This window comes from Conger conger, chromosome 16 (genome assembly GCF_963514075.1).
Source record: "Conger conger chromosome 16, fConCon1.1, whole genome shotgun sequence".
In the NCBI taxonomy this organism is placed as follows: Eukaryota; Metazoa; Chordata; class Actinopteri; order Anguilliformes; family Congridae; genus Conger; species Conger conger.
The window spans coordinates 25,273,304-25,297,257 of NC_083775.1; the positions used below are offsets into that span (position 1 = coordinate 25,273,304).

A 23,954-nucleotide genomic window follows, 5' to 3' on the forward strand; every position below is an offset into this window, starting at 1 on the left:
CCTCATGGTCTCCTGTCTGTATTCAATCAAGTTTTCCAAAACTTTGACTCAAGATTAATTTTTGACTGAAATGAATAGGGAATAGCCCAAATATCATGAAAACCGAAAGGATTTGTCAGGGGGAAAAAGCAACACTTGCATTTATCTGGTTTGAAATGATTTATTTGTGGGATCTAAACGTTTTTACACAAACAAACATTGTTCTCAGATTCTTTTTTACAATTTTATTCTCTTAAAAAAAAGAAAGAAAAAAACTCAACTCGCCTCCCCATTTTTCTCATTCCAGCAATTAAATAAAAGGACAAACAAATTTGCACTTTTCAGGAATAAACAGACTTGACAGCTATGCCTGTAATAAAAGCTTTTTGCAGCAGGGGGAAATAGTACAGCCCATTCTGGGTCTATCCTCACAACCTTGTCATCACCATTTTCATATTGTGTGTGAAAGCCCCCCGTTATTTCAGGGGTTTGCAAACCACATTAGCTGAACATCTTTCTTCCCCTAAACACTCCTGAAAGTGAGTAGACTCAACTTGTACAAAATGCCCTCCACCCAAAACCCAAACCCCCCTCCTTCCTGTTCCTCCCACTCTTGGCTCCTAGCTCCTGTTTCTCCAGAGCGGCTCTCACAACAGTCCCTCCATCTCGCGCATGAAGGCCTCGTACATCTGGTCCTTGGTCTTCATGCTGGGCTGCGGCGCGGCGGTCACGCCCACGTGCGCGGGGTTAGCCACGGAGACGGACGCCCCGGGGGGCTGCTGCTTCGGCCCCTCGTCCCCGGCCCTCCGGCCCCCTCTATCAGCCCCGGAGGCCCCTCCCCCGCGCTCACGCCGCACCCGCAGGGCGGTGGGCACGAAGCGCGTGACCTCGGTTTTGGGGTTGATGATCTGCGGTTTGGCCGAGATGGTGGCCCCGCCCGTGGCCGGGCCGGCGGCGGGGTTGCCGCCGGCGACGGAGGTGATGTTGGCGCGTTTCTCGATGGTGGGCGCCAGGTGGTGGGCGGGGGGGTTGGCCGAGGCGGGCCCGGTGCCCGGAGGGGGCGGCGGGCGCAGGGCCAGGGGGAGGGAGGGCGGGGCGCCGGGGGGGTTCTGCAGGCCTTCGGAGGGGCCCGCCGGCTTGCGGGGGACGATGCTGGGGGGCGCGCTCAGCACGTTGGGGTTCAGCGGCGGGGGGAAGATGGAGAGGGGAGGGGCCATGGGACGCGGGGGGCCTGCACGTGGGGGTGGGGGAGGCATGCCTGCAGAGAGAGAGAGAGAGACAGTAGCGTGTGAGAGCGATATCAGCCAATGACAGTCCTCACAAAACCCAAAATAAGCTATATGAGCCAGCATATGCTGACTGATGTGAACCAACCAATGTGTTTTGGTATGCAGTCATTCATTATAATTCATGATAGTGGTTCCTCCTTTTCTCATCCAGGAAACCTTGGGCATCATACCCAACTATCAACCCGCTGTCAGTGTAAACAATGTGACTCAACATCAAAGATAGGTCATCCAGCTACTCAACAAATAATCGTAACACTGACACACACTGACAGCGGAAAACATCTCCCACACACACTTCTCACTTCCCTATGAGACTGGTTTCAATAAGCAGACATATAATGGTCTGTGTAATAGTATAGACTTTCCAGAGGTTCTGGAATGTTCTCTTCCAAGGGGAGGGGAGCCCAGTTAAAATTGGTGAGTTGTCATTAGCACTCCAGTTAATACCAAATAATACACCGGTACAGATACGCATAGACCACAGGCACAAGACATCTTGTGAGAGGGCTCGGACTTACCTGGTGGTGCTGGAGGGGGCAGGCGTGGTGGGGGGCCCCTGGGCGGGGGACCAGGAGGAAGGCCGGGGGGAGGGCCGGGTGGAGGGCCAGGGGGGCGTCCTGGGGGAGGTCCGGGAGGGAGTAGCCGGGGCAGGGGCCCCCGCAGGCCTGCTGGGATTCCCATGGGCCTCAGGAACGGTGGGGCTCCTGGGGGCCAGACAGGAAATAACACAGCTTAACTACAGTTTATAAATACAGCTTATAAACATAAACACACTCCTATATGCATAATACAGCTCTTATAGCTTTTATATACATAAATGCCAGTAGCTAACACTAGGGTAATGCGCCATTCTCAATGAGATTCATTCTAATACCCAGGTATACAAACTATAATGAAAGGGAACAGAGAAAAACTGTCACTACTACAGTAAAATAATCCATTGTATTCTGATGATTTTGTGTGTCTCTGACACTAACCGGGAGGGGGTCCAGGGGGTGGGCCAGAGGGTGGGCCGGGCGGCCTCATTGGAGGACCTGGAGGCGGTCCTAATGGAGGGGGGCCCGTGATTGGAGGAGCCTGCATGTGAGCGGCAGGCGGCTGTGTGCCCATTGGTGGAGCCTGAGGAAGCAGCCGCGCTCCAGCCAATAGGGGGGGAGGCTGGCTGTCGGCAGGTGGCTTGTCGTCAGTGTCCGACTCATCCGAGGCATCCGTGTACTCTTCCTCCTCCTCTTCCTCTTCTTCATCTTCCTCTTCGTCATCAGGCACAGACTGGCCTTTGGAGAGAGGGGGGGGGGGGGAGGGGGGGTTAAAATAACAGTCCATCATCCTGTCAGCTATGTTGCAGTACAGAGGTGTTCTGATGTACACACTAATGGCGTGTATGAATGTAAGATTTAATAGTGTGTATGAATGTAAGATTTTATAGTGTGTACGAGTCTAAGGTTTAATAATGGGTACGAGTGTGAGGTTTAAGAGTGTGTATGAATGTGAGGTTTAAGAGTGTGTATGAATGTGAGGTTTATGAGTGTGTATGAATGTGAGGTTTATGAGTGTGTATGAACGTGAGGTTTAAAGGTGTGTATGAGTGTGAGGTTTATGAGTGTGTATGAACGTGAGGTTTAAAGGTGTGTATGAGTGTGAGGTTTAAGACTGTATGACTTCCATGGTGCTATGGTATAAAAGTAAAACATGTACATGAGTATCATGTAATGGTACATGAGTATGTTTAGAGCAGGAACATGTAACGGTACATGAGTATGTTTACAGAGCAGGAACATGTAATGGTACATGAGTATGTTTAGAGCAGGAACATGTAATGGTACGTGAGTATGTTTACAGAGCAGGAACATGTAACGGTACATGAGTATGTTTACAGAGCAGGAACATGTAACGGTACATGAGTATGTTTACAGAGCAGGAACATGTAATGGTACATGAGTATGTTTAGAGCAGGAACATGTAATGGTACATGAGTATGTTTAGAGCAGGAACATGTAATGGCACGTGAGTATGTTTAGAGCAGGAACATGTAACGGTACATGAGTATGTTTACAGAGCAGGAACATGTAATGGTACATGAGTATGTTTACAGAGCAGGAACATGTAACGGTACATGAGTATGTTTACAGAGCAGGAACATGAAACGGTACATGAGTATGTTTACAGAGCAGGAACATGTAACGGTACATGAGTATGTTTACAGAGCAGGAACATGTAATGGTACATGGGTATGTTTAGAGCAGGAACATGTAATGGTACATGAGTATGTTTAGAGCAGGAACATGTAATGGCACGTGAGTATGTTTAGAGCAGGAACATGTAACGGTACATGAGTATGTTTAGAGCAGGAACATGTAACGGTACATGAGTATGTTTAGAGCAGGAACATGTAATGGTACGTGAGTATGTTTACAGAGCAGGAACATGTAACGGTACATGAGTATGTTTACAGAGCAGGAACATGTAATGGTACGTGAGTATGTACACAGAGCAGGAACATGTAATGGTACGTGAGTATGTTTAGAGCAGGAACATGTAATGGTACATGAGTATGTTTACAGAGCAGGAACATGTAATGGTACGTGAGTATGTACACAGAGCAGGAACATGTAACGGTACATGAGTATGTTTAGAGCAGGAACATGTAACGGTACATGAGTATGTTTAGAGCAGGAACATGTAATGGTACGTGAGTATGTTTAGAGCAGGAACATGTAATGGTACATGAGTATGTTTAGAGCAGGAACATGTAACGGTACATGAGTATGTTTAGAGCAGGAACATGTAACGGTACGTGAGTATGTTTAGAGCAGGAACATGTAATGGTACATGAGTATGTTTAGAGCAGGAACATGTAACGGTACATGAGTATGTTTAGAGCAGGAACATGTAATGGTACGTGAGTATGTTTAGAGCAGGAACATGTAATGGTACGTGAGTATGTTTACAGAGCAGGAACATGTAACGGTACATGAGTATGTTTACAGAGCAGGAACATGTAATGGTACATGAGTATGTTTACAGAGCAGGAACATGTAATGGTACGTGAGTATGTTTAGAGCAGGAACATGTAACGGTACATGAGTATGTTTAGAGCAGGAACATGTAACGGTACGTGAGTATGTTTACAGAGCAGGAACATGTAACGGTACGTGAGTAATGCAGAGCAGGATTCTGTATTTACCTGCCATCCTGAGCATCATGGCCTGCAGGGGAGTGATGGCTTTGGTCTTCTTCACCACCCTCTTCTTCCTCCTCTCTCTGGCAGGAGGGGGCCCCATGTCGGCAAACCGCACACTGCGCCCCACACCTTGAGCAATAAAAATGCAGATATTTGTATTTCATTATTTCATACATTAGGAGGGCATTGTGTGCTCAGTACATATGCATTTTTAATAGAAAAGACATTAGATCTAATAATTTTATACCCATCCATCCATCCATCCATCCATCCATTATCTGAACCCGCTTACCCTGATCAGGGTCGCAGGGGGGCTGGAGCCTATCCCAGCATACATTGGGCGAAAGGCAGGAATACACCCTGGACAGGTCGCCAGTCCATCGCAGGGCACACGCACCATTCACTCACACACTCATGCCTACGGGCAATTTAGACTCTCCAATCGGCCTAACCTGCATGTCTTTGGACTGTGGGAGGAAACCGGGGACTTTTATACCCCACAAGAAAAAAACATGGATCTCAAAACAGAGAAAGGTCATTTAAAAAAATAGCTTAACTTATTTGTTATTTGATTTGAAAAAGGTTGATAACTTTGTTTATAAATCTCTTCAGGCTACACCTTTCCCTCCCTAACTCACCACCATGATTAGCCTTAGACTGTAATGGCACTTATGTATAGATTGTATAGATATTGTTACTTGTATAGATATTGTTGTTTTTTATTGGCTGTTGTATTGTTGTATTCAGGGTATTCTAGCTGCCAACTGTGGTGTGCTAGTTTGGAAGTTGATTGTACTCTTCAAGGGTTCTGATTATCTGTGTTTACACTAGGACTCGGAACTGTACTGTCCCCCCAGTCCTCTTCGCACTTATACTTGTGTTTGATCTGCACTTTGTTGTACGTCGCTCTGGGTAAGAGCGTCTGCTAAATGCCATGTAATGTAATGTAAATACAATGGATCAACGCACTATGGGATTGTTGGCTTTAACAGTCACTTGTTTGATCAAAAACCAAAGCGTTCAGCTGGAATGCAAATACATTTTTCTACATTTATGCAGACCAATAACTATAAAAACCATCAATTCGACAATTGTGTAAAAGCACTCCCATTCTTTCTCACCGGTGGGTTTGTCCACTGCCATATCCCTCTCTTCATCTCTTTCTCTCCCTCTGTCCTCTGCTCGGTCCCTCCTCCTCTCTTCCTCTCCTCCCTCCTCCCTCTCTCCCTCGCTGTCATCCTCGGAGTCGCTCTCGTCCTCCTCTCCGTCTTCCCCCTCTCCCTCGCTCTCGCTCCCGCTCTCTCGCGTCTCCATGGGGGCGTCGGTGTCAGCGGGGTCAGCGGTGTCCGCCAGGCCTGGAGGAAATAAATGCACTTATACACTAAACAACCTGCTTAACTGGGCTAGCATGTGCTCCAATACAACCATGCGCTAAGCGGGTTAGCATTCATGCTCATATAACAATATAACAATGTGGCGTGAGTGAGTAAGCGTGGCTAACTGGGTTAGCATGTGCTCCAATACAACCATGTGCAAACCGGGTTAGCATTCAGGCTCATATAACAGTGGCTAAGTGAGTAAGTGTGGCTTACTGGGTTAGCAATTGCTCTAATAAACACATCCACACCATGTGCCAACTGGGTTAGGTATAGCACTCATACCAATATGGCTTAGTGAGTAAGCATGTACCCTTATAGTCTCCATAATACAGAGGTGACTAACTGGGTTTGCATATGCTCAAATACACCCATTCAACCATGTGCTCAACAGGTTATAGCATGTGCTCTAAAACACTCATTCAGCGATGTGCTAACTGGTTAGCATGTGCTCTAAGACACTCATTCAGCGATGTGCTAACAGGGTTAGCATGTGCTGTCAGGTGAGCTGTACCCGTGTCGGGGCTGTAGTGCTGGACCCTGCGGGAGCCGTACAGCTGCAGGACCTGGGGGGGCGGGGGCCCTGGGGGGGGGCCAGGGGGCTTTTTGCCTGGGGGTAACCGGGGAACCCCCGCTACATCGGCTGCTGTGGGCACAGCGGGTGGAACAAAGGAACCTTTCCTGTGGGACAGAAACAGAGGAGCTTACAGACCACGGCCCAAAAGCAGAAACCCAAACATACAGCTCTTCAGCACAGCGCGACTTACTGACTCAGCTCTTTGGTAAAGTGAAATAACTGACGCACATTTACTGGGCTTGTATTGTAATTACTGACCCAAATGTAATGTTCCTTGGCATATTATAATTGCTGAACCAAATGTAATGTTCTTCGGCATACTGTAATTACTGACCCTTACACACTGCTTTCTGGAATGGTGGAATTACTGACCCAAACGCACTGCTTTCTGGAATGGTGTAATTACTGACCCAAACGCACTGCTTTCTGGCATAGCGTGATTACTGACCCAAACGCACTGCTTTCTGGATTACTGACCCAAACGCACTGCTTTCTGGCATAGTGTGATTACTGACCCAAACGCACTGCTTTCTGGATTACTGACCCAAACACACTGCTTTCTGGCATGGTGTGATTACTGACCCAAACGCACTGCTTTCTGGCATGGTGTGATTACTGACCCAAACGCACTGCTTTCTGGCATGGTGTAATTACTGACCCAAACGCACTGCTTTCTGGCATGGTGTGATTACTGACCCAAACGCACTGCTTTCTGGCATGGTGTAATTACTGACCCAAACGCACTGCTTTCTCGCATGGTGTGATTACTGACCCAAACGCACTGCTTTCTGGCATGGTGTGATTACTGACCCAAACACACTGCTTTCTGGCATGGTGTGATTACTGACCCAAACGCACTGCTTTCTGGCATGGTGTAATTACTGACCCAAACACTGCTTTCTGGCATGGTGTGATTACTGACCCAAATGCACTGCTTTCTGGCATGGTGTAATTACTGACCCAAACGCACTGCTTTCTGGCATGGTGTAATTACTGACCCAAACGCACTGCTTTCTGGCATGGTGTGATTACTGACCCAAATGCACTGGTCTTCTTCAGAATGGACGGGGGCTGGGCTCCGGGCAGGGGGATGTCCTGGATGAGGATGCTGGAGGGGGCGTGAGGCATTTCGGGGAGTGGGATACTGTCCACTTCCACCAGCTCAGCATTCTGAGAGAGGACAGAGGGAGAAGATAATGAGATGTAGCTAAAATAACCCTGAAGTGGATGAAACGCATTATAGCGTTATATGTGGCTTTTAGCACAGTTTACGTTTATTCAGTTGGCTTGCAGTTTGTACTCCCAAAATTGTAGGTCCTGTAAGCACTCTGGAAAAACAGACCTGGGTCAAATTGTTTTGTATTCAAATACTTTTCTTACCTGGTGCAACTGAGCCAACCAAGAGGACCAGAAGGAGGGGTTTGAACTTTTTGAAAGTATTTCATAGGTTCCAATACTAAAAGCTCAGTAAAGCGTAGAAAAACACTTGAGTCCAAAACAATGTTGTATTTGAGCCTGGTCTGGTAGAGCGGGAGGTGAGCTCACCCTGAGAGAGCGGGAGTAGAGCGGGTGGTGAGCTCACCCTGAGAGAGCGGGAGTAGAGCGGGTGGTGAGCTCACTCTGAGAGAGCGGGAGTAGAGCGGCAGGTGAGCTCACCCTGAGAGAGCGGGAGTAGAGCGGGTGGTGAGCTCACTCTGAGAGAGCGGGAGTAGAGTGGCAGGTAAGCTCACCCTGAGAGAGCGGGAGTAGAGCGGGAGGTGAGCTCACCTTGACGGAGTTGAAGTAGAGGGCCAGCTGCCCGCGCTTGCTCTCATAGTCCAGCTCTATTTTGCGCAGCTCCTTGTACATCTCCGGGTTCTCTCGCTCGTAGAGCCGCACGATTCGCTCAAAGGTCTCCCGCAGCTTCTTCCTCTTGTCGCGCAGAACCTTCTCGTTCAGCAGTGGCACCTGCACCGGGTTGAACTCTGACCCCGAGGGGCAAAGCCAGGGTCAGCATACGGACACATACGTTCTACTGCATGTGCACCTACATGCATGAGCGTGCACCCATACATACTCAACATGCGTGGCACGCAAACAAATCTTCTCATTAACAATATAAAGGAGCTCATGATAATAATAACAAAAATGATCATATGAGCAGGACGAGACTATTTCAATTTCTGTATAATCTTTCAGGCCTTATTTGCCCACTTAACTACACAATCAGGGCATTCAGCATTCAGTCAAGCTTGAACGAGCCTGCTGGTTTATCCATGACAAGACCTGAAAAGAAGAGTAAAGTCTGAACTAAACCCAGACTAAGAGCTGGGCTTTGACTCTCACCCATCTCGTCCAGCTTCTCCATGTCGCGGATGATCTGCCGCGGGTCCTTCATCTTCAGCACCGCCGTGCGCACCATCATGCGCTGCTTCTTATTCTGCGAGTTAAACAGACAGTCAGAACCACAGCCACAGCCACACCATCATGCGCTGCTTCTTATTCTGCGAGTTAAACAGACAGTCAGAACCACAGCCACAGCCACACCATCATGTGCTGCTTCTTATTCTGCGAGTTAAACAGACAGTCAGAACCACAGCCACAGCCACAGCCACAGCCACACCATCATGCGCTGCTTCTTATTCGGCGGGTTAAACAGACAGTCAGAACCACAGCCACAGCCACAGCCACACCATCATGCGCTGCTTCTTATTCGGCGGGTTAAACAGACAGTCAGAACCACAGCCACAGCCACAGCCACACCATCATGCGCTGCTTCTCATTCGGCAGGTTAAACAGACAGTCAGAACCACAGCCACAACCAGAGTCACAGCCACACCAACATGTGCTGCTTCTTATTCTGAGGGTTAAACGGACAGTCACCGTCACACCTCCGCATTAAGCCTCAGAAGAGTTGGTTTTTCAGTCTTGTTTTTAAAGCACCCCCCCCCCATATTCTCCAATCTCATTCACCCATATTCTGCAGCTAGGTCACTGAGGTCTTCCACCCAACTGCTCCTCTCTGTTCCTCTGTCTCGGCTAAAGCTAAAGGGTGACGGCTTTTGCTGGGGCCGCACCGAGACTGTGGAACAAACTGCCTCTCTCCATCAGGTCTGCACCGTCCATATACAACTTCAAATCTCGCTGCTTTTCTCTTGCTTTTAATTCGACAAGAACTGTCTTTGTTGTTGTTTTTGTTCTTGTATCTTCATGTATTCTTATTGCAGTGCTGTGTATTTTGTTTAAATATAATTAGTAGTATAATTAGTATAATTAGTAGACAAATGTACATTAATTTTTAAATAAATGTGACTTGACTTTCTGGAATGTTTCTTCAAATGTTTAAATCAGTGTTCTACAACCCATTGTTTTCAATCACCAGTAGTGAACAATACATCAGTATTAAGTTCAGTTAAGAACCAGACTGGAGTGTTATACAGCCAATACCAACTACACCAGTGTGGTAAAAAGCTAATCACAAACACACCAGCACTGACATAAACCGTGTAGGTGTAGGGCAGTATGGTGCCAATGTGTAACGCAGTTCACCAAGGCCTGCTGCTCTTACCTTCTTAAGCTCCCTCTTACGAGCCTCTTTCCCTGGAGAAACACAAAGTTGGAGTGGGGTGAATCAGATGCTTCACATCAACCAGTGAAAAAGTAGAACTGTCGTTTGAGTTTACTGTCATGGATCTCCATCATTATAATCAGCAGCAAGCAACTTACTGGCCTGGTCTGTGGGGTTCATGAACTTCCCACTCTTGGTGGAAGAGGTGGAGCGCCTCCCCATGGTTACGCCGAGTTTGCGTCACCCTGAAAGAGAAGGTAGCGGTCATTAGCATAGTGCTCTGAAACAGCCAACCCCACAACCACAACAACACTGCAATGTAACTAATGTACACCCAATACGTACTGTGAATACAACTGTAGCGTCTGATTGCATGGTGCAATCTCCCATACAGGCTGCACCTTTCGCAGCATGTACAATTATGCAACACGAAATCTGACATGCAAACCTACCAGACATTCTACACACAAAACACAAGCTTAAAGCTTTTTTATTCTCTACACAAAAGTGATACAATCAGGTGCTATATACATGGTAGCGCGAGAACTACCTGGACCACGTATCTCTTCATTCGTTTCTCACACACAAAACAGCAAACATTGTAACTTTTAATGAGCTAGTTAACCAGCTAAAAAACGTGCTTAATATTGAAGATCAACACAGGGCATGCTGGTTGCAGCTATCCACAGCAATTGCGAGTCCATATAATGCTAGCAACGTGACATAAATAATGGTAGCTAGGTGTTAGCTAGCTATAACTACATCTATCAATCGTTTACCTTTCTCCTGATGAAAGTCGTAAGCAATGTTGTTAGCCACCTATCTCTTTCCTTTTCATTGAACCTTCCCTTTTGATTTTGTTTTAGCGAAACTTACTTCTCTAACGCGTCTCTACCCTTTTCCTAGGATTTTGTGATAACGGCTAATCCACAAAACGCTGGAATCTGATGTTGTCCGCCATATTTTACATCACATCCGGAAACAGACAACGCTTCCGTTTTCTTCTTCAGTTGATTTAAATGACGGTCATTATAACTTGATAGAGGCATATCGCCACCTACTGCAACGGAGTGTGAAGTGTTTATATGAGGTCGTCACGTCCTCCTTTCTTAATTGCTCAGTATACACATTTTCAAATCAAAATGTTCACTTCCCTACCCCCAGTATTGTTATTTTACAGCATAGTGTACAATTACATTGTCCCACATGCCCTCTCATCGCTTCACATTAAATCAAAATTAAAATTTTATTTGTCATTTTTACCAGCAAGCAACAAGGTTGGAGCGGTCCGTGAACTCAGGGCAAGGGAAGGTCAGCTGCCACAGGGAAAAAAGAAACATGGCAGGGGAAGGATAGGCACTGCAGAAATTATCAGTACAAATAATGTACTGTCTGTATGCCAAAGCCCCAACCCAATTTCAATCAATGTTCCTACCCTGCAGTGGCTAACTCTGTCAATGCAGTAATGAGACTATGCTAAGCTATGTCTGTGCTATATCCCTGAACTTTGAGCTGGGTTAGGCTGCTAAGCATATGTCTGGCCCTGCTGGCTAGAGAGGCAGAACTGCTAGGATGCCCTGGCCCACTCAGCAATCCAGACCTTCTGCATTTAAGTTCCTAAACTCTGTGATTCAACTTGGCCATTTGTCCAATAACCAAGAATCACCTCCCTCTACACCCGCTCTCCTAGACTCAATACACAATCAGAAGAGTAACAACTGCAATATGGAAAGCCCCCGGGCACCATAATATAGCAGCATAACTAAAATATGTGAAGAGAGTGGTGCGCACAACCACAAGAGTGACCCTGAACTGACCATACTCCAAAATGGTAGAGAGCAAACCTGAGCATTCACATGCAGTGGCAGTGGAACAGCATAGTCAGCACACAATGGGCACATAATTTGTACAGTACATCAGTACTCTGTGGACTGTTTCTGGCACCACACATTGTGCATAATTGCCTGTCTCTTGTTTCTCTATCCCGAATAACATGAGGTTCAACTCCAAGCAACCAAATCTTGGCCTTGTCATTATTACCTCATCCCGTCTGCACGTCCTTTGATTGCCCTCAGGGCCACAGCTATGAATTCTCAGGCCCTGGACAAAATACATAGGGAGGGTCCCCCAAAATGTATTTTTGAACAAATTACAAGTAGTTACACTGTGTATCCAGGATCTCTTCAGACCTGGAAAGTGTCCCAGTTGAATTCCAATCCACTCCAATGCTAAAATGAAGCCCACTGCTTCTGCTGTGTAGACCAATTTTCTCACAGCTTATTAAATACTCTTGCTTTAAAACAAACACATTACGTTCCTGATCCTACGTTTCCTGCACAAAATTTGCATTCAATAGGGCTTGATGCCCACGGCACAATATTTCCATGGTGTTAATTAAGGTTTGAATGTGTGAGGCCATAGGTTTAATGCTCTGTACATTCTGGCTGTGGTGATGCCAGGGAATGTGGAGGTTGTGCATTTCTTGTGATATAGTTTGCATTGTTTTGAAGAGTATTGTAACAATAAGGGTGATCGTACCAGACAGTAACACAGATACCAGGCAGAAACTTGAGACACAATGTTGTGAATGATGGGAACTTTATTACCCTACCGATAAACTAAAGATTAAGGATACAAATGATGCAATATTAAGATCTACCACAAAGTAAGTTCACACAGAGAGGTAAAAGCATCCACAAAAAATGGAAAAGCAAAGAAAGTGTAAGGTTACAGAATCATAAACAAATTTAATTTTAAGTGATCAATGCTCTCTTCTGCCTGATGCCCTATCATTTTCCTTCTAGTGCTCTGTCTATTTCTATGGTTTACCTATAGGTCTATCTCATTCTCCCTCCCTCTCTCTCCTTCTCTCTCAAAGTTTTGTTCTGTAGCCGTGTTCTTGACTTTATTCTTTATTCTTTAAGAACTTCTTTTAAAAACTTGTTTCAGTTGTGACTCCTTTGAATTTTATTAAGCCATATCACAAGTTGAAGGTATTTAGCTTACTTAGTGGTTTAGGAAGGAAAAAAAAGAAATGCTCTATATAAAATATTGCGTTTCAGGTGTCGGGAGGTGATGTATCTCCCCGTGTTTCTATGATTAAAAACACCCGGTGGAAAGGATTTGTCTTAAAACTCCTCAGCAGGGGAGATGGTGAAGGTGATTGGTTGAACAGCGTGAAGTTGAAGGTGATTGGTTGAAGGTTCAGCGCTCTAGAAGGGCAATGGTCCGTAATGGGCTTTGTAGGCTCTCACGATTCCGGCTGTCTCTGCCATGTGCTCACACGCCAAGTTCAACTCACACACCTCTCTCAGACTGAGCGAGAGCAGGCCAGGGAGGATAGTGAGAGGAGAGGAAGAAAAGAGAAAGAAAAAAGGATATTTAAGGTTAGACTTTGCACACAGCACACAATGTGCATAGGAATATAATTGAACTCCGTACATACATAGATGTGTGCCTGCTGGTGTCGTGTTGTGAAATTTGTATATTTGAACCAGTAAAAATATTTTGCATTACATGGCCAAAATATGGTTTGACACATCAGACAGGTTTGTGCTCTCACACGTAGTCAGTAATATTTCAATAGAGGCATGAGAAGCTCTGAGTGCCAAAGGCAGTGGCCTGATATGTACAGTACCTCTCCAGCTGGGTGAGGGTCAGGGCAGGGGCAGCACGAGCTCTGGCAGGGGCTCTCTTCTGCCTCATGAGCGCTGAGGCTAGGTCCCTCTTCACAAACACTGAAACACACACAAACATGCACACACACAGGCACACACACACACCATTCATGCGCAGTAATGCACATACACAGGGTACAAACACAAAGACACACACACACACCATTCACACACACACACACCATACACGCAAGCACACACACACATCATTCACGCACAGCATACAATACACATACACAGCATGCAAACACACACGACACATAGTACACACACACACACATCATTCACAATAGACATACACAGGATACAAACACAAAGACACACACACACACACACACACACACACACACACACACACATACACCATTAGTTAGTCAGATAGTTTGAAAGTTACTCATGTTCTACCACACCCTTCCAATATTCAACACTTCATATTTCTCTCATGACAAATTTAATCACAGATTCTATCAATCAATCAGATACTTAGGTGCATGTTCTTAAAACTGAAAGTTCTGGCTAGCATTGAACTCGAAACATTCCAAAGGGACTTGTTGCATTCATGAATAGGCATGGCCAAGTGTAATATTATGGCAATGGATATTCTGTTCTTGGATACAGCACAGTGAACTCCTGTTAGCAAAGGAAACCTCCAGCAGTTACGAAGCATAGGAGGGGGAAGGAATGCAGTAGCTGAGTGAGTCTAAATAATCTGTGTTTATATCACACACACACCCACACGCACACACACTCAAACACACACACTCACGCACACACACACACACACACACACACACACACTCAATTTCATATGATTAAATACGGCAGTGCCTTACCCTCATTATTTGGTCTGTCAGGTGAAGGGGCTGGCCCTGTACACAGAAGTGAAATACAGAGAAATTAATTATCATATTTAATACATCCTGATTAACTAATTCTCACAAGACTGATCACATCCCTCCCACATTAATACTGATAAACTCATTGTCAGAAATAACAGTGATGATATCACTCTCAGAGTAACACTGATAACTCCACTCTCCCATTAATACTGATATTTACACTCATGTTTACAGAAAATCATATAAAAACATGCATTACAACTGCGCCATTGCTGATTAATATATTTTATTTTATTCTATTTTGTGATTTAGACAGATTATTCTGGCCCCCACCCCACCCCACCCCATCTCCATCACCACAAAAAGAGATGGATATCTGAGTGGGACTCACCTGGTAAAAGACCTTCACACACACACACACACACACACACACACACACATGCACTCACACTCACAGAAACATACACACATACACATCAGTTCACCCCTTACCTTTGACAGACAGACAGACAGACACCACAGCACAAAGGACGAGAACAGCTAAAGTCTTCATCTTTTCGTCTCTCTCTCTCTCTCTCTCTCTCTCTCTCTCTGACCAACAAGTCTGACCACTGATCTCCTCTGTCACTCCAGCACACACTGCGTTTATAGTTCTTCCCCAACAATGCCTCCAGTGTGTGATTGGTTAGGGAATCATATAACATACACCCACACACACCCGCACACAGACACATGGGTATATGCCCATACACACATAAACATACTGTATGCACACCTACCTGCTCAGTATTTATTATGATGGTACATTACACTGGGTAGCCTCATAACAAAATGTACACAACTGTAACAAATACACAATATTGTTATACAGAGCATATCATTTTCCCCTCAATATATTTTAATTCCAATTTGAGTTTTTTTTTTTTTGTCAGGCACCAGAACAACAAACCCAATAGCAAGACCACAGAAGTTCAAGTTAAAGTTTTTATTAGCTTTGCAGCAGATCAGACAGGCGGGGGTTGAAAACCACCAAATGGGTATAATGTTGATTAGGCAGTTCGTAATCGAAAGACCAAACAATGGTCCGGGATCCGGGCAAACAGAAATAATACAGGTAATCCAAAGAATGGTCGCGGTCACAGGGAGAGGGTCGAAAACAATAAGGCATTCGAAACAGGTGGATAAACAGAATCAGAAAACCAAAAGCACAAACAAATCAGAACAGACGGCTCCATACATGGGAAGTCAGACAGAAATAAATGCTGGAGAGTATGTCAAAAGCACATGACAATCTGGCAACAAACTAACAAAATTTGCTACTTGGGTACTTAGGGGCAGTGGGCAGCCACAGTGCAGCACCTGAGGGCCACCTCCAGTCCAGGGCCAGTACCAAAGTGATGGAAAGAGAGAGGTGGAGAAAGACATTTACTTCTTGTGACCCCCACAGTTAGTGTTATGGCTTGGGCATGTATGGCTGCCACTAGAACTGCCTTTATTCATTATGTGACTGCTGACGGCAGCAGCAGGATGAATGCGGACATATACAGAAGCATCTTGTCTGCTCAAATCCAACCAAATAGCCTACCTCAAAACCTATTGGACAGCGCTTAACCTTGTAGCAGGATAATGAGCGCAATCACACTGCAAGCAACCAAGGTGTTTTTTAGGATGAAATAGTGAAATGTCTTTGACTGTCCAAGTCAATCATCTGACAGAGCATTACCAGGGAATCTTCCCAGAATCTGGTGATGTCTAATGATGATTTCCGTCAAAGGATTTGCAGCAAAGTACTAAATATCATGACTTTATTTCAGATTATGCTAATTTGTCCAATTATATTTGCTCCCCTAAAATGGAGGAACTAGGGCTGTAATGTGCATATACGAAGAGTAGATCACTGGACATGGATGTAAATACCAAATGAATCAAATTCAAGTGGTAAATCTACACTTTACCTTAATATCCATTGTTTTATTGTTTCAAATTGAATGTGCTTGTCTACAGAGCCAAAACAACACCTATTGTGTCACTGTGCAAATAAAAACTCACAGATTTCCCTGCACAATTCCTGGAGATATAATTTCATAGTTCTTGCTGCTTTTGCAATGCTTGAAATGTATTTTCTTGCTTTAGACTACAAATCCTCAAATGCCCTGATGCCCACAATTGTAAAGGTCCTCTCTAAATACAAAAACTATAAGAAATAATCCAAGGCTATGGGTATAGATCGAGGACACAAAATGCAGACCATTGGAAATATCTTGTTCCAAAACAAAACTATTTAAAACCGATGTCTGTCAGAATTTCCAAGAACTGCTCAATACCATAAGAGATGTAATTAAATATCAATAAAAGTTAAGAATTAACTTAAAATATCTTCCCATATTTCCCCCAAGGGAGAAAACATGTATTTACTTGGATCTGGCTTGAGGTGTCAGGATTTCTCAGAGTGCAGACCACAAGCTGAAGACAGAACAGTAGACCATGTGTTACTGATAAAGCAAGCAAGACCACCAGACATGTGTTGGAGTTTTAATTAGAGATTTTCCAGCAAACCCCAACCCTTGTCTATATTAGGAAACAAGATTTGGAATGATGCTCGATACGATCATGACCAGTCTAATTGCCCTCTGTATTTCAGTGTATGCAAGTGGGTGTTTTTCATTTTTAATTATTAATGTATTTATTTGATGCACATACTGTATACTGTATATTCACAGAAATTGTACGCACAGGTGCGTGTATATACAGGTATGTATGCATATGTACATAAAATATTTTATATGTAATACATACACTCACCGAGCACTTTATTAGGAACATTTTTACTTTATTACACCTACGTGTTCATGCGGTTATCAAATCAGCTAATTGTGTGGGAGCAGTGCAATGCATACAATCATGTAGATACAGGTCAGGAGCTTCAGATAATGTTCACATCAACCATGAGAATGGGGAACAAAGGGTGATCTAAGTGACTTTGACCGAGGAATAATTGTTGGTGGTAGACAGGTTGGTTTGAGTATCTCAGAAACTACTGATCTCCTGGGATTTTTACGCACACTAGTCTCTAGAGCTGGCAAAGAATGGTGCAAAAAAAAAAAACCTTCTGTGAGCAGCACTTCTGCAGAAAGAAACTCCTTGTTAATGAGAAATGTCAGAGGAGAATGGCCAGACTGGCCAAAGCTGACAGCTAACAAAAATAACCACACATTACAACAGTGGTATGCAGAAGAACATCTCTGAACACACAACACATCATCATTTTAAGTGAATAGGCTACAGGAGTAGAAGTCTAAAAAAATAAGTCTAGTAAATACCTAATAAAGTGCTTACTGAGTGTATCATGCAGACTATAATTCCTGTTAATTCAATAATAAAGTTGATTTATCCTGTGTAGAATATATTACACTGTATACTGTTGCAGGATGACCTCTCTCTTTCTCTCACTCACTTATTTATGTTGCCTTGGTGGAACAGCCTGTAATTACTCTGGCCAGCGTCTGTATCGTTTATGTGTTTCCACTTGGGAAGGACATAAGAACCCATTTGCACAAGGGCCTCTGCTTTGGTTTCAAAAAGCATAACAGATGGATTCAACCTTTTTAACCGCATCTCACTTCCTATTGCAAGTGTGTGTGCAGCCAGGTGCAATCAAACATATAAATACAGTTTGAATATGTTAAATATTAAATAAATAATGTTAAATAAAATGTTTTTATATGTTTTAACAGCCATACAGAATGTGGGGCCATGGTCTGTGGTCAAAGTTGGGGCAGTCAGACTATGACCTATATATTCCTGCACAGACTCTACTGTACACAAATACCATATTCCACACTGCACTGTGATTATGCATCTTATTTAAAGGTAATATATGTCAAAATATATAGGATGTAAATTATTTGCACTGTCAAACATGTATGCAATTCTGTGTATGTATTGCAAAAGATTCTTAAAATGTTTAAGATTACATTTTGTAAGATGGTAACATGGTATGAATGATATGCCAGGTATAAAATGTCAATAAGAGATCTTTTTTGGTATATTACGTTTGCACTTTTACCCAGACAAACAGACTGACACAGACTCATGCACCCAAGCACACACACACACTCTCTCTCTCTCTCACACACACACACACACACACAAGCGAAATATATCCATTTTTATGGGGCTATTGTCTTCCAGATGGATCTCCCGGGCTCCAAAGGGTTCATGGAGAAGCATTCAGAAAAAGTGTAATGGTCACTATGAACCCTTCTGTATAAGTCTATCACTCTGAGTCACTGAGTAACTCTGACTCCCATATTAAAGTGGAGTTTCCATAAAAACAGCTCTGGGAGGTTTATAACGTAAATATAAACGCTGGCAGAGTGTTTCGCTGGACCTGCTAGAGTAAGACTCTGCCTGCCAGGTACCCTGACCCAGGGAGGCTGCCAGGAACACTCCCTCAGTTGGCTGTTTACTCAAACTAACCAAAGCAAGTATGGCAGCACCCCACATGGGACTAAACCCAGCAACCTCCTGGTGCAAAGCCCAGCACCTTAACCACTATGCCACGCTGTCCCGGCAACTGCCAGGGCTGCCGCCACTGCTGAACCACCGTGTGTTTAGCTCTTCACATCTCTCTCCAGTGTCAATACTCAAATTACAGAGAGCCCACAATGACTTTATCTTTAGCTTCCACTGACATCTGCTGCAAAGTAAATAACTTGCGACAAATGTTTGTTTAGTTCTGTATAATTTAGCTGACACATTACAGGCATGTTCAATGGCAAAAGTGTGCTAAACGATAAGATGTTTGGTAAAGCCAAGTGTGATGTGTTTGTGAGATCATCTTCAGAGCACTGACCTTTGAACACAGCATGGGAAAGAACTGGGCTCTCATTTTTTTGTTTCTTAAAAATCAATTTTAATTTTTCAAAAGACATGGACAGAAAAAAGCAGACGTAGATTGTGGGATAGGTGATAAAGAAAGCATGAAGTATGATAAAAACAAAATGGAGAATAACACAATTGGTGACTAATGTTATAACTGCACCGTCTCCCCAAACACCACTTTCATGTTGAAGGTGAGTGCAAGTAGGAGAAAGAGACATACAGAGAGACTGAGTGTATAATGCGATATAAAGTACAGACTCTCAGTGAAGTGCACAGCATGCGTTTGGTGTGTAAAAGTGGCTTCACAATCACAGCTGTATGCTGAAGAATACAGTGTTATTTTCATGGTAATGAATAAGGTACCAAGAGCAGACAAATGGAAATGTGAGATAGAATGCTATATTTTAAAGGCGGTCAGTATCGATGCATTGATTGACTGACATGCTCTCGGTCCAATCAATCCTCGCGTAATTCAGGCCCTCCGAGTCCGTGCTGCAAAGTATTTCTTATAGGCCGTCTGGTAGCCATGGCGGTAGGCATAGGAGCGGCAGGGAGAGTAATCCTCACAGATCTCAGTCTGACGTTCGGCAGGTGACTTTACCCCCCTGAGAGAGAGAGGGGGGGAGTTGGACAGCAATGGGAAAGGGGGTGAGAAAGAGAGTGAGGGAAAGAGGGAGGGAATGGGTAGGGTAGAGATAGGGAGAGAAAGAGAGAGAGAGAGAGAGAGAGAGAGAGAGAGAGAGTGAGAGAAGATAGGATAAGAGTTGACAAGTTTACTGATACAAGTAGAATGAGGAGAACCATAGCAATGAATGTCAGGCATTTTAAAAAAGCTCATGTTTGTGTGTGTGTGTATCTATCTTTGTGGGTGCGCATTGCTTGTGGGTGTATGTGTACCCGCATGGATGTTTACATGTTTGTGTATGTGTATGTAAAGGTGTATAGAGTACCTCCTCGGTGCGTTTCCTCTTGGAAGGTTGATGAAGGAGTTGGCTTGCTGCTGATGCATAAACAAGTCTGGAATTTTGATATTGAAAAAAATAATAATAAAAAATTATGAGCCGAGACAATGCAGTCTGAAAAGACAGCTGGCTCACAGATGTAGGCCTCACTGAAGGCCTACTTTCCAGCATAACAATTGACTGTGGTATTATTAAGTTAAAGTGTGGTTTACCATTTAATAAAAGCAATGATTTAGTCTATGAAAATGTACGGAACAAATGTAAAGTTATTGAAATCAGTGGTTTCCTTTTAATTCTATTATTGAAGCTTCACAATAAGAGTTTGTCTCTGTTCTGTTCTGGTTCTTGTAGTTATCATGATTATTTGCACTTGGTGTTGTTCGCTAATGATCATGTAAGTCATTTTGAGCAGAACCACCAACTGAAAACATATGTAACTCAAATGAATACATCTGCAAACTCATAGGTATGCCTTAAGGATCTGGAGACAAACTAGGTTTTTCTGGGGGAAATTTCTCAATTTAACAATGAGAAAGTGTGCAGTTTGACAAAGACACTCAACTCTATGACCTTTATTTTTCTTGTTCTGTTCTTGATCTATTTTGACACACTCACTCTACACTAACTAGTACGGCCAAACAATCATGTTTCCTGGATCTCACAACTTTCAGTCTCATAGAAAAACCCCAGAATGATTTAGTTATCGGAACACACAAAATATATAACACCATTATGGAATTATTACAGAATATCCCATCATATGTGATATTTACTATGGACAATAACAGATGCATAGATATACTCTATATACTTTTGTCATTAGTAGACAGTAAATGTGTGTTTATATAAGAGCCTGAAACCTATTTACCTTCATATGATTCATTACTCTCAGAGGAATCTGTAAGAAAAGAGATTGAGAATTGACGTCAGACTCTAGTTTACTGTTGAGAACAATCAAATATTGAGAGATTTCTGCAGTTAACACTGAACTGGGAGATACACACCGTAACTTAGGCACAGAGCAACAAGAGTAGCCAGTACCAGACACTGCACAGAGAACTTCATCTTTCTGTCTGTCTGCTGAGAGAGAAGGAGACAGAGATCAAAACTCCATAGCATCCCGTTTTACTTCACAGTGTCCACTGGCTAAACTGTTCTGCGGGAACAGTTATATGTAACACATGGAAAAGCAAAAAACACAAAACAGCGGAACAGAGGAGAAACTATGTGAGGAGAGAGAGAGAGAGAGAGAGAGAGAGAGAGAGAAAACAGGGACTGTGTCAGTAAATCATTTTGTTTTCTGTTGATAGCATGAGTGAACAGGAAAGGGAAATTGGAGGGACTTTTCGTATGTCCCCAAGATCTTCACATATGAAACCATGTGATCGAAAATCCGCACAGTATGTTCATGAATTATAATGTCTGTTCATGAATTGTAGATGCAGGGTTTTCATGGAAGGAGCGGGGAGAATTCTGTAAGAAAAACAATTGCGTTCTGGTCAATTGCATTTTAGGGACTTTGGTGAAGAAAACCTCACATATCTGGCAACCTTGATCCTGTTACCAATGTCGTGACAAGAAGGAATGTGTTTGATGAAAAAGCACTGCCTTCAAACAAGACAACTGCCAAAGAACATGGAGGGGAAAGGGGAGACGGAAATACCACAAAACGAGATGGGGAGGGTGGGAGGGCTGGAGAGACGGAGAGAGGGAGAGAGTCGGTGGCTTGGGAAAGAGAGAGAAGGAAAGATAGAGGGGAATTTATTTACCAACTTTTTAGCCATAAAAAATATGAGGGATATTTACCAACCCACCAGATGAAGCTGCTTGAATGTACAACAAAACAACAAAATTGAAGAAGCAATGCATAAAATAAAACATATACCTCTTTCAGGAGCTTAAAATAACCAATATCATAATCACACCAGTGAGCCACAATCACTGCAAGGCCAGGAGGTGCAGGTAAATGGGCCCAGCTGGAGGGTGTGGTTTGTACACCTACACCAAGCACAGGGCTCTTAACCATGGAAAGCGTTTCGTTGGACAACCTTGTATGGGCCATGAACTCTGCACTGCGTCTACAGATAAACATTCCTTACAGATTAATTATCTTATTCATAGATATGCAATCAAAGAAGTATCAAATCAACAAAACAACCCCAGAACTGTCTTCTGGGATCCATAGTTTTATACCCCAGCAATCAATAAGCCAGTAGTCATTGCTAACACAAACAGTACACTGCACAAATGCTATAATGCACACCACGAATGCTAACACAGTAGCCACTCACTGCACCAAACTTAGGGTGGCCAAACCGTCTGGTTTTGAAACACCCTGTCTGTCCCCTGGTGAAGACTTGAAGCGGACGCTTAGGCAATTTCTCCTTTTGAGGATAAGGAATAGTATTTCTTGTACTGCATCTACATTCCATTAAAACTTGTGGACTCGAATGTGGTGTCAAATAAAAATATGGCATCCTAACAAATTAGCCTTGTTGGTTACATTCACACAACGAAATACTCTTGAAAGCAGCCAGGAAAGGGCAAAAGTATCGCATAGACATTCAGCTATGTGGGGAGTACACTACAGTCTTTGTTTCTCATAGGTTGTGTGTCATAGGTCTGGGGGTAATTTTCAGGTTTCATTCTGGCTCTGCTGAATCCCACAAAGTATCCTCCTTTTTGGGGTTATGGAAGCGGCCTCCTAATCTATGCTACAGCCTGGTAATGACAACACAACACACAATAAGGTTATACTTTGCTAATGCTAACACATTACCCAAAACATACTGTACAATACTATGCTACTGCTACCCACCACTAATGATAACTCACTAATAAACACTGCACTACACACTGTTAATGACACATTAACTTAAAACACACTATGGTATTCTCTGTGAACACTGAGATGCTACCTAAAACATGCATTGTACAATACTAACACACAACACTCTCATCAGGTTAGTCAAACTCCCAATAACATTCAAAGCAAGCCACCAGCAGCTTGTCTGTGAATAAACAATGAATATCCTCATCATATATGCCCTGTGCATTCAGAAGTCCTCAAAAACACAGCCAATTGATGAGTATGCTGTACTCACCCAAAAGGTTCAAGCTGATGTGTTACTGTTCTCACTGATGCGTTCCTCTCACCTCTTCTCTGTCTGTCTCTGCCTATCACAGTGAATCAATTTTATCCCAACTGCTCAAGTTTTTATACCCACCTCCCCCTGCCCCCTCCGCCGCCTCTCTCCCCTACTCTCCCATCTCTCCCTTTCCTCTCTCCTCCCTTCCCCATTCACCCCTTTCCACCTACCCAATCAGACAGAGCAATTAAGTCTCTCGCTTTCTCCCTCCCCTGTAGAAACAGGAGGGAGGGAAAGGGGGGAAAGCAGGCAGAGTAAACAGAGAAAGGGAGGGCCCTACTTCCCTGACCTGTGATAACACATTGGAGCTGCGGTAATGCGCTGGAGCTGCGACCATGCACTGGTGCTGCGGTCATGCACTGGAGCTACGTTAGCACACTGACACTACGTTAACGCACAGAGGTGCACAACGAGGGCCGCATCGGTTTATGGTTTTCACGCCAACTTCTGGACTTAATTTACACTCAACGACATAATTAGCCATCTGACATCCA

General features: G+C 44.0%; 3 protein-coding genes across 4 annotated transcripts; all 3 read right to left on the reverse strand.

The window, feature by feature from the left end:
- Positions 1 to 140: 140 nt before the first annotated feature.
- LOC133114790 (WW domain-binding protein 11) lies at positions 141 to 10,966 on the reverse strand. Of its 2 annotated transcripts, none has more exons than XM_061224442.1 (12): positions 10,826 to 10,966; positions 10,108 to 10,194; positions 9,950 to 9,981; positions 8,728 to 8,821; positions 8,170 to 8,366; positions 7,439 to 7,572; positions 6,340 to 6,506; positions 5,571 to 5,804; positions 4,453 to 4,578; positions 2,246 to 2,542; positions 1,787 to 1,972; positions 141 to 1,237 (listed from the first exon to the last, which is right to left on the reverse strand). In XM_061224442.1, exons 2-12 carry the CDS (start codon positions 10,169 to 10,171, stop codon positions 627 to 629), a joined length of 2,142 nt encoding a protein of 713 aa, XP_061080426.1. In that variant the 5' UTR covers positions 10,172 to 10,194; positions 10,826 to 10,966; the 3' UTR covers positions 141 to 626. The 2 variants fall into 2 exon arrangements, with proteins under 2 accessions (XP_061080426.1, XP_061080425.1); XM_061224441.1 differs by having other exon boundaries at positions 10,729 to 10,963.
- Positions 10,967 to 12,530: 1,564 nt separating this feature from the next.
- bglap (bone gamma-carboxyglutamate (gla) protein) lies at positions 12,531 to 16,615 on the reverse strand. Its single transcript, XM_061225224.1, has 4 exons — positions 14,958 to 16,615; positions 14,460 to 14,495; positions 13,587 to 13,686; positions 12,531 to 13,264 (listed from the first exon to the last, which is right to left on the reverse strand). Exons 1-4 carry the CDS (start codon positions 15,016 to 15,018, stop codon positions 13,162 to 13,164), a joined length of 300 nt encoding a protein of 99 aa, XP_061081208.1. The 5' UTR covers positions 15,019 to 16,615; the 3' UTR covers positions 12,531 to 13,161.
- A 2,740-nt stretch (positions 16,616 to 19,355) lies between these two features.
- Positions 19,356 to 23,545, reverse strand: mgp (matrix Gla protein). The gene is made up of 5 exons (XM_061225226.1): positions 23,416 to 23,545; positions 21,316 to 21,391; positions 21,180 to 21,209; positions 20,300 to 20,366; positions 19,356 to 19,954 (listed from the first exon to the last, which is right to left on the reverse strand). Exons 2-5 carry the CDS (start codon positions 21,374 to 21,376, stop codon positions 19,822 to 19,824), a joined length of 291 nt encoding a protein of 96 aa, XP_061081210.1. The 5' UTR covers positions 21,377 to 21,391; positions 23,416 to 23,545; the 3' UTR covers positions 19,356 to 19,821.
- Between the last annotated feature and the right edge of the window lie 409 nt (positions 23,546 to 23,954).

What these genes read in the sequence shown, in the direction of transcription:
- LOC133114790 (XM_061224442.1), bottom strand. Translation starts at nt 10,171, where the DNA reads ATGGGGAGGCGCTCCACCTCTTCCACCAAGAGTGGGAAGTTCATGAAC. An exon ending in GTAAGAGGGAGCTTAAGAAG is followed by an intron (nt 8,822 to 9,949) that starts GTAAGAGCAGCA and finishes TTTAACTCGCAG; the next exon opens with AATAAGAAGCAGCGCATGAT. An exon ending in GGCAGTGGACAAACCCACCG is followed by an intron (nt 4,579 to 5,570) that starts GTGAGAAAGAAT and finishes TTATTGCTCAAG; the next exon opens with GTGTGGGGCGCAGTGTGCGG.
- bglap (XM_061225224.1), bottom strand. Translation starts at nt 15,018, where the DNA reads ATGAAGACTTTAGCTGTTCTCGTCCTTTGTGCTGTGGTGTCTGTCTGT. An exon ending in TGTCTGTCTGTCTGTCAAAG is followed by an intron (nt 14,496 to 14,957) that starts GTAAGGGGTGAA and finishes TTCTGTGTACAG; the next exon opens with GGCCAGCCCCTTCACCTGAC. An exon ending in TGACAGACCAAATAATGAGG is followed by an intron (nt 13,687 to 14,459) that starts GTAAGGCACTGC and finishes TGTGTGTTTCAG; the next exon opens with TGTTTGTGAAGAGGGACCTA.
- mgp (XM_061225226.1), bottom strand. Translation starts at nt 21,376, where the DNA reads ATGAAGTTCTCTGTGCAGTGTCTGGTACTGGCTACTCTTGTTGCTCTG. An exon ending in TGCTCTGTGCCTAAGTTACG is followed by an intron (nt 21,210 to 21,315) that starts GTGTGTATCTCC and finishes CTTTTCTTACAG; the next exon opens with ATTCCTCTGAGAGTAATGAA. An exon ending in GAGTAATGAATCATATGAAG is followed by an intron (nt 20,367 to 21,179) that starts GTAAATAGGTTT and finishes TCAAAATTCCAG; the next exon opens with ACTTGTTTATGCATCAGCAG.